We start from the raw sequence: 15,568 nt of genomic DNA, 5'->3' as shown, positions 1-15,568 counted from the left end.
CGCCGCCCTCGCCGCCCTTGCCGCCCCCGCCGCGCGCCGACCTGGTGTTGCCGTCCCCGTCGTCGCCGCCTCATGCCGCCGCCCCGTACTACGTCGCCGTCTCGATCGCGTCGTCGCTGGCCCCCGACCCGCCGCCCGTCGTCACGCCGTCCCCGTCACGTCGCCTTCTCGCGCCGCCGCCCATACGCCGCCTCCCCCCGCTCGTACACACACACAAACACACACATACAAACACACATACACACACACAGAGACACACACACATACACACATACACGCTTATTTTCTGTTTTCTATTGTTTAGATTAATGTTAGATTAATTACGTAGATAAGAATGTTAGAATATTAATGTTAGATGAATTAGATAGAAAAGTTGTTAAATATTAATGTCAATTGTTAGCTAGATGAATTAATTAGGTATATATATGAGATTTGAACTAGTTGAATTAATATAACTAGTTTATTTTTAGTAAGAAAATTAATAGAATTAGTTTATTTTTAGTAAGAAAATTTAGGTATATGAGATTTGATGATCTAATTAAAATATTACTATATATATATCTACTTTACATATTTTAGTAAGTAAATTAATAGAACTAGTTTGTTTTTAGTAAATTCTTAGTTGAATTAGTTGAATAATAGAACTAGTTTATTTTTAGTAAGAAAATATTACTATATAGAACTAGCTACTTTATTTTAGTAAGTAGTTGAATTCATAGAAATAGTTGAATTAGTTGAATTAATAGAACTAGTAAGTGTTTAATGTTTCACTTATATGAACATAGGAAATGTCGTCTGGCGACGGAAAAGATTTCATTATGTGCGAATACTGTGAAGACCAGCGCGGCCTGTGTGACAGAAATTTCCTGTTTGATGATATGTGATTCAGCATCAAGCTGGATGAGACCTTCGAAGTGGATACAGTAAGTCACAGCGACAAGTATTTTTTCGAAATTAAGCATGACTTATATATGCTTCATTTGCTTCAACTTATAATTTCTAATTTTCACTATTCTACTAGCGCATCCCCTGCCATGCAAGAATTTTTGTATTGGATAAGATAGGTTTCAGTACTATGGAAACTATGGAGGTAAATAGAGTTTACCTGAAAACCGAGCATGGTTATACTTTCAACATCAAAGTATACAATGCAAATACGTACACCTATTTTGAATGCAAAACTTGGCAAGTACTATGCAAGGCTTATGCATTTAAGCCTGATATGGTTATCACCTTTGATATTCATCCGGAAGATGATATTGAAAGTAATAGAGACATCTGAGTCGATGTGCAGACGCCTCCAATTCTACCATTATGTGAGTTTCTCAACCATATTTATGTATTTGATATTTTTATTTTAAAATAGTTGACAACTAATTTTTATTGACAGCTTATTTCCATTCAAGTAAACATATCCGGGGCTTGGTAGATAGGACCTACTACTGTCCCGAAGCTGAACTAAACATCGAGGAGATAAGTCATTATGTTTCATGGCTTGAGGATCTTCATACTGTCAAGAAAATTTTTCTTCCTGCACTTAGAAATGTTAGTACTCAAAACGTGCGACCAATAATAATCGTATTGAACTACGGTCACATCTATTTAGGAATGATGGTAAAAATTTTACTATTTGTCCTCAGTGCATCTTTTGCATACATAATTTTTTTGCTAAACTTTCATTACTAAGTATATTAATTACTATACGATGTTCTTCAACAGGGATTCCCGATGACAGTTGTGCCTCAGTGGATCAAGACTAAAGGTCGCATGTCAATGGTTAGCTTACGGCCAAGATATCCTACATTGAACATGAGTGCATTTGGGATTTCTAAAAGCGCGGTAAATGCTTAATAGTGAAAGATTGGAGCAAAATTGTTAACGATCCCAGCAGAGAAGTACTAGGTGGCAGCAATGAGAAGCGCAGCCCACGATTAGGAGACAGGTTCATCTGCATGCTCCAGTATGATGAACCTGGAGAGTTATACATGTTCTATGCTATTTTACCTGAGAGAGAGCAGCAGGAGTGATTTAGCTAGTTCATGCTCTTAGTTCTTGTCCTCTCATGTTCGTGTTCTTCGTCCTGAACATAATCTCAAAGAGTGATTTGCTGTTGTGGTCTTATGAACGCTTATAATATCATGACCATGTTGAACTCGATGATATATCTTTGCTTCTGGTACAAGTGGATGTTTCTTCTTTAAGCTAGTGTTGGTGGTGATTAGAAAGTGGTAATGACTATGATGATTAAATAGTGGTAATGACGACTATGATGATTTTTAGCTAGCTACTATACTGTTGTTGATGATATGATGCAAGAGTTTTTATATTAATATGATGATGATGATGATGATGAGTTATTATATCATTTATGAACGAAACCGCAGATTAGTTTCAGCTGGATGGATCATAGCTAAGTGATCAAGTATATGACTTGATCACCTGGCATATACTTGATCACTTAGTTAGGATCCACATGCATCCAGTCAAAACTAATTTGCGGTACTTTCACCTAATGATTTAACAACTCATTACAATGTAAAATCATCACTAAATTAAATTGAAAACACAAAATTAAAGGAAAAATAAAAAATAAAACCAAAACACCCCCAAACATTTAGTACCGGTTGATGTTACCAACCGGTACTAATGTCCTACACGCACCCGGGCCTGGCTCGTGCCACGTTGTGCCACTTTAGCGCCGGTTCGTGATGAACTGGTACTAAAGGGGGAGGGGGGGCTTTAGTGCCCACTCTTTCGTGCCGGTTGCAGAACCGACACTAAACACCCTTACGAACTGGAGCTAAAGTCCGATTTTGCACTAGTATGAACTGAAGGTGCGCACAACTGGTTGGTTCACAATTAGAGTACTCATCATGGACGGAATTTGGAGCGGGTCCACCAACAGCAGAGGAGGGTTGGATTACGTTGCAGCCCAAGCGGTCCTCTGAAAGAAACGTGTGGGCTCTGTCCGAGTTCTTTTGAAGCTGGTACGGAACACATAGATGACCAGGTATCTAGGTCTTGTTTCACACGGAGATGACCAGCTAGACTAGCTTAAGTTCTTACAAAGACAATCTGTGATATATGGATAAAACGTATAGATGACATAATCAAATCCAAAAAGTCATGTTGTGAGTTTATTTTCTGTTGTTAGAAAATAACCAAAGTGATACATATATGTTGGAATTAACCACGATAAGGAGACCTTGTCCAGCTCGGACAGGTGCAATCACTAAGCCGTATAGGTGTAGCACTAGTTTAGGCTAGCTTATCTCCTATATATATACTTGTATCCCTATAAGATTTTGTAACTCATCCCAGATCAAAGTAAAGCGACACGCTCCTATTGCTATCAATCCGGCGTCCAGTATTCTCGCGTGCGTGCGTTTTCCCATGCATGCATGTACTAAGTCGTGTACGTGCGTGAAGCAACCGATCCAGCAGCCTGCTAGGCTGCTTGTGGTATACGTGCACGTTTCATTGTCTACATCTCAAACTGGTTAGCTCGGAAAGCTCGGAAAGTACTCGAGCTAGTCTTGTACGCATGTATCGCCGGAAAGTACTCGGCTACAACGGTGTCGAGATAGGGCCTGTGCCAACAATATTCGGACTGCTGAATCTAAAATATTGATTTATTTAGACAAAATTATCCAACTCATATATGACAATGTCTAATATTTAAAACAAAACTGATGATTACACTTCGGCTGTTAACAATAAAAAATAAAGTGACGCATAAATGGACCGTCTAGTGGTAAATTTTTTTCGAAAAAATTAACGCACACACATGTGGCATCTTGCCACGTATGAACAGATGACACCGGCAGAAATCTTTTTGGTTTTCGGCTTAAAAATGTTTTATCTTCTAATAAAAAATCGAATTAAAAATCTGTTTTCATAATTAAATTCGTCTGGACGAGATCTTCAAAACTAGACACCATGTTGATATATTTCGACGAAAAAAAATTGGCCCAAAAGTTGCCATGATGTTTACACTGTAGTTGCCATAGTGTTTAAACTGAAAATGCCATGTGGCAATTTTAGTTTGTAGAGCATGGCAATTGTAGTTTTCTTATGATGGCAATTGCAGTACTTTGACCATGAAAATTATATTTTGTATGAACCATGACAATTTTAAGTGCATGCATCAAGGAAATTTTAGTTTATGGTTCATAGCAAGTCTAGTTTCTTAATTCTCCGTTTTATAATATGTCAAAACTACTTTTAAATGTAGAAGAAAATAATTGAAACATATCATGTCAACTTCAGTGTAAACATCATGTCAATTCATATGCAATAGACATGTCAACTTTTAACCCCAAAAAAAATTTGTCGAAATATATTGATATGAGATATAGTTTTGAACATTGCGTCACGAGAGATTTAATTGTGAAAACGGATCTTCAATCGGATTTTTCATTTAAGAGATAAACATTTTAAAAACTGAAAATCTAAAAAGATTTTCACATCCATGCATGCGGTGATGTGGTGGAGTCTGTGTGTTGTAGGGCGTGTGGGCGGATTAGGCTCCCACCACACGTGTGAGCGTTAGCGTTGTCCATTTTTTTAGTTAGTCTAAGCTGAATGATCTTATTATATCTCAGCATAGTTCTGTACTGGATCTGAATGCTTAAACAATTCGCTTCTGCTAAGGATAGTACTGAAATTCTTTGCAGGCATAATTGAGTAACTAAGCTCACCTTGGATTTTGCCTCTGCTAGCACAACCGTCACATTCACCTCATCAACCACTTTACCCTCCTGTTCGCTGAACATATCTTCCGTTATTGCTTCAGATATAAGACTACCATTCACTTTGGTGCTCCAGACGACAAAATCACTAGTTTGTTGCTTATATTCTGATGCCTTGTACAGTGGTTGCAATGTTATGTTGACTATATGCATGGATTCTGGTGACACGATGCCTTTGGTTGGTTCTATAGAGTATGACGGCGTTCCGTTGGGGCTCGTCGTTCTGATATAGAAAGCAAAATAAGCATTTGTCTGGTTGCTAAGCTGAAGTGGGCATGACGTCTCCTTGTTCAACTTAAAAGGAAAACATAACTCTAGTGGCTCGATCCCAAGCATGTCATCCTCTTCATAGGGGCATATCTGCAAGAATAAATAAGATGCATGCCACCATGAGAAATACTTCTACAATTACGTTAAAGTAGAAGAAAAATACGCTTCTTCGAAAGAAGAGTATAAAACTGTCTTTTGCACCACCACATTAGTATATGGAAACACATATTCATTTGACTGTCAAAAGTCGTCTTCTACTCCCAAGCTGATATGAGCTCGGGACGGACAGTAAAATCATAAAATATATGAAACAAAATTTTAAAAATATAAATTTGTGTGACAAATTTTGACAAATGTTCTATATGCTTGCCAAACATCATCGTGAAAGAATGTTTGTGGAAGTCATGCAAAAAAGAATCAACACTTCCAAATGCTTTCAAAAATAGCATTTTTGGAGCACTGATTTTTTTTGCCACAACTTCGACAAATATTCTTTCTTGATGAAATTTGGCAAGCACGCAAAATATCTGTTAAAGTTCACCCCAAAAATTCATTTTTTTATTGTACTGTTCACCAGGAAGCATTTGAGCTCGGAAGTAGAAACTCCACTTCCGACCACGGTCCCTTGTATACTCTCTATACATTCTTATATACTACACCCTCCGTTCCTAAATATAAGACCTTTTAGATTCCAGTGTTCAAAATTCATGGCGCGGTGTTATATCCTTGTAGAAAGTAAAGAAGACAGAGCAGAGGGAGAGGCTATATGGGATGCCACTTGCTCTCATATGGTCGCTTAACGGAATAATGCATCTGCATCTGCCCCCGCACTTTGTATCAAGACCCAAGAGGTGTGTACTCAACCACAAACTGAGCCTTATTTTGTTTCATGATATCTAAGAACAATGGGTGAAGCGATGAAACAGTGCATGGCTAAACAGTACATGCCTAAATTAAATGAGCTTACCTGCTCATTGGTAGGTTCGTTGGCATTGCTTATTTGCATATCTGTTCTTTCTAATTCATTGATATCATGGATTATTTCTGATATAGAAGGCCTCTTACAAGGGTCAATTTCCGTGCAAAGTAACCCAATATCGATGAGTTTAGCTACTTGTTGGTATCTGAATGGTGTTGCTTGCCCTGATTTATTCTGTCTGTGCCTCCATCTTCTAAGTACCTGCCATTGGCCAAAGCTCGTATACAATGACGAAAAAATATTTAATGCAGCCAGTATATATGTGTATATGCTTAGGGCGAGTATATAATTATGACCTCAATACACGATCTTTTTTAAATATTTCATTGAACTGTATCACCATGAATAGTTTAATATGCCATTCTTAAAATGCTATAGAAAGAAAATTAAGGAAAAGTGCACGAGCAATGTAATCTCAATTCGGCTAATCAGTATAACTCTTCTTTACCCAAAAAATGGAAATTGATGGGGTGCTATGTTATTTTTCATCTCATTTTCTAAAACGTATAACCTTTTGAGAAACATTTACATGTCATCATTTGAAAAGAATACTATTTTACGTCAGTTGTTAACTAACTCTAGTCAGTATTCTTTATTAGGCTGGGGCAGACCCCGGATGAACAGCCTGACATTCACGATTGCTCCCATACACTTGTATTCCTTTGACTGATACCTACTCATGCTGTTATAATGTATAAAGCCAAGGAATTGGAGTTGTTAGACTGACGTGATAACCAACTACACCACGAAACCCTGCATGGTTCGAAACAAGAACGGAATTGGAGTTGTATGAGCTTGTGAACGATCTATACATATGTTTGTTCTGCAACTAGCTGTACTGAAAGAATACATTCTTCTTTCTCACGAGATGAATAATTAACATACTAAGATGATTAAGGTAAATACTATAAATTATTGTGCACAAGCTGATTTGTGTTCTGGCCGGATCTAAGTTCAAGGGGCATATTTATGTGGACTGTCATAAAACTAAATGTTCATCATCATGTGCATTTGAATTGACAGTCTAACTTATAATCGTCACTATTTATTTGCAACAAGTAATAAAAATACTTAAATGAGTTGTTCCAAAATGAAGGCTCCTTAATTAATTAACATATGCAGCCGGCATATTTTGGTCGAAGTCTATGAGAGAGCACCATCTGCAGAGAGGTACAAAACGTTACTTACATTATCCTTATTATTGCGAATATTCCTATGTCCTGTCAACAATTCAAGTATTATAACACCGAGGCTGTACACATCGCACTTGATTGTTATTTTTTTGCCTAGTATGTATTCTGGTGCGCAGTAGCCCCTGCATGAGAAAAAGATGGTTTGATGCATAGTGGAATATAGAAAACGTAATGTAATGAAGGTTAAAGAAAGTAGTTTGTTCTTTTAGTAAATTTCTTACCGTGTAAAGAAGTGGTTTGTACATTTGGTTTGTAAATTTTCTATCTTTCTTGATAACCCAAAATCTGTAATCTTGGCCGTCATATCATTATCTAACAGTACATTCGCTGGTTTCAAGTCCATATGAACGATTTTCCTTTTCACCTGAAGATACTCCAAACCATTGCATATTCCTTTGATTATATTGTATCGGTCATTCCATTCAAGTCCTCGTAATTCATCTGCAGGAAAAACAAAAAAACAAAATAAAGGAGCATGGTATCTTCAGCTCGCGCAAGACTTCGTACAGAACGATGTATAACTTGCGGACCTTAATTGAAAAGTACAAGTGGGAAAAGGGATAAGAGTGGCAATCACATTCGATGGTGTGTACCTGTAATATAGTTATCAAGGCTTCCATTGTCCACGTACTCGAAGCATAATAGCATTTCTCTCTTATCAGGGTAAATGTCCTCTCCCTCATATTTCTGATGTTCCCGCACTGTGTTGAAACAGTAGCCAAGAAACCGGACAACATTCTCATGGTTGACACCCAGCAGGTTAGTGACCTCCCGACAAAATAGCGTCTCATCGATTGTCTTGCTGCTGTTAATCCTCTTCACAGCAACTTCCTTTTCATTTTGGAGGACACCCTGTTCAAACTGGATCATGTTAGAACATGTTGGTTGACTGTACAGTTCAACAATTTGTGAGAAAATTTGGTATGATTAGAGTTCTTCTAAACTCCTCTGTCTGGAAATACTAATAGGAGAAATGAATAAAAATGATGTATCTAAAATTAAAATATGTGTAAACATGTAAATACATCAATTTCTTCAACAAGTATTTCCAAACGGAGAAAGTACTTGGTAACGTAGTACAGCCCAAAGAAATTGGCTTGGCAGTGTAGCACATCTACGAGAAACCGGATCTTTTGCCCCACTTTTCTTCTTTGATCACCCCCCCCCCCCCACCCCACTTGCCATTGAGACAAACATGGGGTAAATCATCAAACTCCATGTAAAGTGGGGCAAAAGATCAAATCCGCCACATAGTAGCTCGTCTCGAAACTCGCTCCAACTCCACCCGATTGAGCTCGGCCGAATAGTGAAGTCGGCTCGGCCGAGAAGCAAATTTCGGCCCGTTCCCGCTCGGTGCAGCTGGGTGGCCCGTTTCGCAGCCCAGTCAACTTTTTAAGGCAATTTGTAGCCCATTGTTTACACATAGTTGCCTTTACAAGCAGCCCAAGACCAATACAAAGCACCCCGACTCCCTGCGCTCCCCCTAGCTAGCGAATGCACTGCCCTAAAAAAAAGCTAGCGAATGCACCTGTCAAAATTTATGACGTATAAACCTTATTTCATCTGGAAAAGTGAAGTTTACCTTGTAGACCACCGCGAACCCACCATCACCAATTCTTCGCACTTTAGAGAAATTATCTGTGATCTTCTGTAGAAGGTCAAACGGTAGATGCTCTGGTTGCATGCTTCCGTCAAGAATACTCTCCAGTAAATTATGTTCCATGTGTCCCTCCTCCATCCTAATAAATTACATGTAGCCCATACGTATGTACGTATCAAAAATTAGAGGTATAAATAACTTTGCAAAACTGGACTGACAAATGTACTTGGATCAAATCAACTATGAGAACGAACATACATACCTACGAAGACTTGAGCTGTGCCCACCGTTTGTATTTCAACCAACGGAGGAGAAATTGGCTCGAACCGCTTGTGCAGGGGATGACCAATTAATAATGATGTGGCCTAATAGACCACGGAGATCGATGTTCTTCTGTTTACAGGCTAAACTCCCAGCGTGCAGCACGACGCGTACGTAGAGCGGAAGCTAGTTGGGTTGGAGGAAATGAAACACAAAGCAAATCGAACCAAACGAAACCGGTGAAGCGATGGAAAAAGAGGGGCGAAACAAGGGAGAGGAGATCAACATGCGGACGCACCTGTTAGCAGTAGAGCGCTGTGCTTGTGGAAGAATGCGGGGACTGGATCTGGCTGTCACGAGATGCCATTTCACCCTCTACTCCACTAGCTGCAGACGAGCTGAAAGCTTACCCAAAAATGACCTTTTTCTAGTACTACATTTGCTGTCGGAAATGAAGTAGGGAGAGAAGCTCTTTTGGTGCTCCTACTAGGTTTTGTAAAGCAGATTAATTTAGTTTACACTCCATTTGGAACAGTAACCATTGCAAGTAGGGTAGTACGTACTAGCCAGCACTATGTGAAAATTTTAGAAAATCCTCGGGAAGAAACGAAAGCCAACAACGAGCGCATGCAGAAAGCATCTCAAGGCTCAGACCGAACAGGAGCGGTACCACATGATATAAAATAGGTGCAACAAAGAGAGCCAGAGACTAGTGCAAGACACCAGTCTCGTTAGTACAGTATATATCTTTTTATATTTAGATAATACAGGTTCGTACCATCTGTGTAGTATAGCTGTCTAATCTTATGTTGATTGCAGATCTAGAGGCAACAACGGACAAAACAAACAAAAGTAGTGGCCCCTTTCTTGTTCCGAAGCGTTAAGGATAGCTTCGTGAAACCACCGAGTGGCCTGTCGTTGGAATTTGAATCTCCTCCTGCGCATGTGCTGGTTTCGCTCTCGTAGTTCGTGCGTCTTTGGCAGTTCGATTTCAAAGAACTCCAATGTTGTGCGAGAAAGACTACTTATTTCATTAAGGAATTACTTTTATTTAGGTGCTCATACACAAAGAAATACAAAGTCTAGTGTTGATCTATGGGGATAGTCCTGTTGGTGATGCACGCAGCATATGCCTCGGTTCGCCATTTCAAAACACGGAGCGGGAAGCCCTGTACTGTGCTCTTTTCCTCTTCGTGAAAGTTGTTGCGTTGCACGAGGGCGCATGGAATAGCACACCCTGTCACGTGAGGCCACTTCACACTCTACTACTCCACTAGCTGCAGATCAGAAAATTACAGACTAAAAAATGATATTTTTGTTCTGGTACTACATTTGTTGTCGAAAATTTAGTAGGGACTACGAAAGAAGCTCGCTTGGTACAACTTGGTTTTGTGTAAAGCTAATTTAGACTCCATGTTCTCCCACCAAAAAAACACTCCAGGTTTAACAGTAACATACCAGTAGTGGCATACTTTGTGAAAGTATTGCAAGATTCTCGGCAAGAAAAAAGCCAAGAATGTAGGATAGAAAGATATTGAGACAAGAGAGCTAGAAACGAAGGCAAGACGCCAGCAGCTCGTCAGTAGCATCTCTTTTTACTCCCTCGTTTTTATTTACGCCGCATATTTGATTTATCTAAATTCAAACTTTATATTCTTTCAACAAGTTTGTTGAAAAATATTTTAACATATGCACCATCAAATATATATCTTTGGATCCATCAGTGCATGCATTTTTACATCATATAAATTTGTTACTTTAAATGTTTATCTTGTTTTTTACAAATTTATTCAAACTTTATAAAGTTTGAATTCAGTCAAATCTAAGATGCCGAGTAAATAAAGATGGAAGAAGTATTAGATAAATATAATAAAGGCAGTACGTCCGTAGCATCTGTGTAACATGGCTGCCTATGCTAACGAACATTCAAAACGGCGCCAAGGCTCATCTACACTTAGGCAAACAGTAATTTCAATTAAATAGTAAAATAATTTTAAAAAAATATCTAAAAATTCAAGCATCCAGAATGCTCATGTAGGCAAGGCGCAAGCAAAATTACAAATTGTTTCGACGAATGGGGAGCCCTGACGAACCTCAACCGGCTGTCAAGACCCACTTGATTATTTCTGTCAGGACCAGACAAATTGTACTAGTATTTTTACATATTATAGCGGCTAAGCTAGCCTCAACGACATGTATTTGAAGTGTTGAGCCTGAGAGCTCTCCTGAATTGACATGTGTCTTTGCTTTTTCTATGATTCGCTCTTGGTTTATTGATGGGACAGTAAGCTTATTAATTTACACTCCATGTAGAACAGTAAGCTTTGCAAGTAGAGTAGTACGTACTAGCTAGCACTATGTGAAAAATTTATAAAAATCCTCGGGACAAAAGAAAGCCATGGATCAGCGAATGCAGAAAGCATCTTAAGGCTCAGAACGGACAGACGCCAGTCTCGTTGGTACAATATATATCATTTTATTTAGATAATAAAGGTTCGTACCATCTCTGTAGTATAGCTGTCTAATCTTGTGTTGTTTGCAGATCTAGAGGCTACAACGGACAAAACAAACAAAAGTAGTGGCCTCTTTTTTGTTCCGAAGCGTTTAAGGATTGTTTTCTGAAACCACCGAGTGGCCTGTCGTTGGAGTTGGAATCCCCTCCTGCGCATGTGCAGTTCTCACTCTCGTAGCTCTGCACGCCTGGTGGCTTGGCGGGGCCAAATTCGGTGTTTTGACCTTTCATGAAAGTTAAGCCAGATCTGAACCTGGTTAAAAAAAATCGGGATATGACCCTTTTTCTATCGTCAGAGCCGACGACGATAGGCTATACCAGCTGCCAAGGCCCCTGATAGGCTATACCAACCGCCAAGGCCCCTGATGGCATCATTGCAACAAATTGTACCAAAGCACCTTGTTGCCAAAAAAAAAACCTTAAGGGTATTGTAAAATTTTCATGTATATAGTAGTACAACTAAATTCTATGGTACATTAAGTAAACTGAAGCGCCCTTCGATATAACCCCTAAAAAAGTGGACTCCACTATAGCGTGAACCGGTGCTCAGTGCGGCATGGTGAACATATTCCACGTCTGCATCACATGCGGACACGCAGGCAGCCGCATAGCCTACCACACGGTATGAGCCCTCGCCGTGGCTAAAGCTATGCCGGTGAACGTTTGCATGCTATTATAAGGAAAAAAGTTAATAGTTTTAAGTCATATATCAACAGTGCTTGTTGGAGTTTATCTATTACTAATCCTTTGCACCTAACACACATGGCACAAAAGCCTAGGGTTTCCGTTGCCTCCTGTCGCGCTGTTGTCGGGTTGCCTCGGCTCCTGTGGGCTTAGGACCATCGAGGCGTGGTTGATGTTGGTCCTTGCTGGGGGAGGGCCCCGTTTTTAGGTATTTCTTTGAACTTTCATAGGAAATGTGTCCTGCTCAAGAAGACGAGGCGGTGCAGCTCCCCAAAGATGGAATAAGGTTCTCGTTGTCTATTTCCCATCGTAGTTATGATTCTTGTGTCGTCAGAGGGCATGTGGAGGTTTATCTGGCGAATTTCGCGGGACTCGGTCGGCGTTTGTCTTTGGTAGATCCGACCTTCGCTCGTCTATGTCACTGTGTTTACAGGCTGGATTCATCCGATCAACGCTTTTCGTCATCTGCGATGGTTATTGTTCTCGTGCGCTAATCCTTTGTGGTCTTAGCACGACGACTTCCCGATTGTTTACCGCAATAAGGTTTGCCCAGCTCCGGTGATAAAGGGGATGTTGACGGCGTGTCTTCGGCTCGCTCCAGTGTTTGTAGTCGTCATTGGATGACCTACAGACCTGGATGTAATTTTTACCAGTGGAGTTTGTTATACTACCTTGACAGTTGATGAATAAATTGTAAGTTTTTCTATAAAAAGAAGTTATCTTGAACTTTAAAAAGCATAGTACAAACAATTGACGTGTTGAAAACACTTGGGAAAAAGGAAAGGGGAAAGCGGTTGGCCATATAGAGCCGTACACAACCTGAGTCGCAGGTCTAGCTAAAGGTATTGACTTGACGGCTACCCCAGGTCCAACTGCAACCCCCCTTTCTCTAACTTCTCTAGCTAAAGGTACGCGGGAAATCCATTGTCCTGAAGCGATTCAAACATCAAACAAGAGCATGGCCGAGCTCCCCTTTCTCTAACTTCTCTAGACACGAAAACAAAAAACATAGGAAGGGAGACGGACATCGGAAATGAACTGGATGGGCTCTTCGAGCGGACAGAGAATGGTGAGGCAGCTGCAGCAGATAGGCAAGTCCCTAATTTTAGCACCCATATGTACACGACTAATAAGCGCTCGATCCCCATTCGGTATGCGGCTTGCCAGCTGCCACTAAACGCTCCGGTCTGTGCTCCCCCGGCATTCATTTTTCATCCAACGAATAGCATCAATTTCCCTTACCTATGTCTCTTTTCTGTAGAAAAAAAAGGCAAACTACCCCGTATTTTCCTTGGCCCTCACGTACGTATACCTTCTCTCCCCTTGAAAACTTCAAGGATGGAGGCATGGAATGCAGTAGTGCAGCACTGATTCAGACGCTCGAGGTCGTCCTGTTTCCGGCCATCCGCTGCCGGAACACAGCGCCAACTGCCTCTGCACGAGGTCCTCCGTGCCCTGCAGTCATTTTGCGCAGTACCGGCAGCAGCTAGTACATCGTCCACCATTCATGTTCTTTGAGATTTGTGCGACTGAGGCCACTGCGTTTGTATGTGTATGTATTGCACATTTCACCTTTTACGTATTCCAGAGTCAAATCACTAGGCGTGTACTACCAGTCAGAAAAAGGACACATGCATGGTACATATATTTCTATTGTTTTCTCACTCAAGCGCACTCTCTCTCTCTCTCTCTCTCTCTCTCTCTATCTCTCCCTCTCTCTCTGTCTCACTAAACCATCATTTAAAAAAATCATAATTTGGATGATTCATATCCCTTGAACAAAATTTCTGTTTCTGATTTCGTATATATTTGAACCCTTGCGCCAAGACTTTTAAAACAGGATCAAACCTGGATACATTTGAAACACGTTTAATTTTCGACATTTTACATTCCATATTAGAAACAAACCTATTTCACTAGAAAAATCTGATACAAATCTTATTTCAATAGAAAACATGAAACCAACATATTTCACCGAAAACCTACTTACCCCAAATATGAAACTGAAATGTTAATTTGTGTAATTATTTTTTTAAATATGTAACAGTTTTATTTCAACAGAGTTAAATATGTTATTTTCTAAAATGTGCAATTGAAATAGATGTCTTTTTTGTGAAACTGATTATTTGGAATGACTGGAATGTCAACTTGTGAAACTGATTATTTTGGAATGAGTGAAATAGGTTATCAATACATTATTTTTGAAGTGAGTGAAATATTTTAATATGAAATGTGTGAAATAAGTTATTATGAAATATTTTTGAAATGAATAAATCGACTGAAATATGCTACATTAAATGAATGAAATATGTTATGAAAAGTGTGAAATCAGTTTTAAAATAAGTGAAATATGTTATTATGAAATGGGTGAAACATGTTATTATGAAATCTTTACTGAAAGGAGTGAAACATGATACATGAAATTAGTGAAATCTCTTTTGAAATAAGTGAAATCGGTTTTAAAATGCGAGAATACATTATTATGAAATGAGTGAAATATGTTACATTGAAAATGAGTGGAATATGTTATTATAAAATATTATTCTTAAGGACTGAATATATTATTGGAAAATGAGTGAAATAGGTTGTTGTGATTTTGAAAAAAAATTAACTCATTCAAAATATATTCATGGTCGGTCTTGTTTTAAAGGTCTCTTCATCATGAGTTCAAATATATATAAAAAATTGAAATCAGAATTTTGGTTTAAGAGATATGAATAATTGAAGAAAGCAAATATGAAAAATTGTTCAATTTGTTTTTGAGAGAGAAGAAAGAGAATGGGCAGCACATGCATGCAAGCCCGTGTATCAAATGTGACGAAAAGTAACTTTAATGGGACACATGTCCCGTATTTGTAGGTCGTATGACTATCAATTTCTGAAGCAAAATAATTCTCCTTTTATACTGCACAGTCACTTGCGGAGCTTCAACAAGGCTACATTGCCATGGCCCGCCTTGCTTTGCAGCACCTGCTCCTAATACAACCAGCCCATGGGCCGAATAATCTACTTCCAGCTCCACCACTGTGCACAGTGTCACATGAATCTTAAGACGGAAACAAGCGGCTAAGGATTTGCCGGTACCACCAATTTTCCGCTTTGCTCATTGTCCACCTTCGATAGAACTCTATCCGATCCAATGTGAAGCTGTGGGCGAAAGCAGCTCTGGTGGTGGGTATTTGCCGCGGGTCATTGAGGGCATCAAGCGGAGAGGTGGGTATCAGGAAGGTTCGAGGCAATGTCTTTTTTGATTAAGGGAATATATTAATATCAAATTGATACCAAATACACCCTGGGTTGTGAACACTACTCTGTTCA

General features: G+C 39.4%; 1 protein-coding gene across 1 annotated transcript in view; it reads right to left on the bottom strand.

Moving 5' to 3' along the window:
• LOC123094136 (uncharacterized) overlaps positions 1-9,586 on the bottom strand; it is a 45,972-nt gene extending 36,386 nt beyond the window's left edge. Inside the window, exons 1-8 of the mRNA XM_044516199.1 lie at positions 9,353-9,586; positions 9,056-9,240; positions 8,776-8,932; positions 7,787-8,045; positions 7,415-7,634; positions 7,189-7,315; positions 5,989-6,201; positions 4,701-5,111 (exon numbers count right to left, since the gene is read on the bottom strand). Of these exons, the coding sequence (XP_044372134.1) occupies positions 4,701-5,111; positions 5,989-6,201; positions 7,189-7,315; positions 7,415-7,634; positions 7,787-8,045; positions 8,776-8,931 (1,386 nt within the window). The 5' untranslated portion in view covers position 8,932; positions 9,056-9,240; positions 9,353-9,586. The remainder of the gene's footprint in view (positions 1-4,700; positions 5,112-5,988; positions 6,202-7,188; positions 7,316-7,414; positions 7,635-7,786; positions 8,046-8,775; positions 8,933-9,055; positions 9,241-9,352) is intronic.
• Between the last annotated feature and the right edge of the window lie 5,982 nt (positions 9,587-15,568).

Source organism: Triticum aestivum, chromosome 4B (genome assembly GCF_018294505.1).
Source record: "Triticum aestivum cultivar Chinese Spring chromosome 4B, IWGSC CS RefSeq v2.1, whole genome shotgun sequence".
In the NCBI taxonomy this organism is placed as follows: domain Eukaryota; kingdom Viridiplantae; phylum Streptophyta; class Magnoliopsida; order Poales; family Poaceae; genus Triticum; species Triticum aestivum.
The sequence above is the reverse complement of the archived record's forward strand: the minus strand, read 5'-3'. Positions and strand labels throughout refer to the sequence as shown.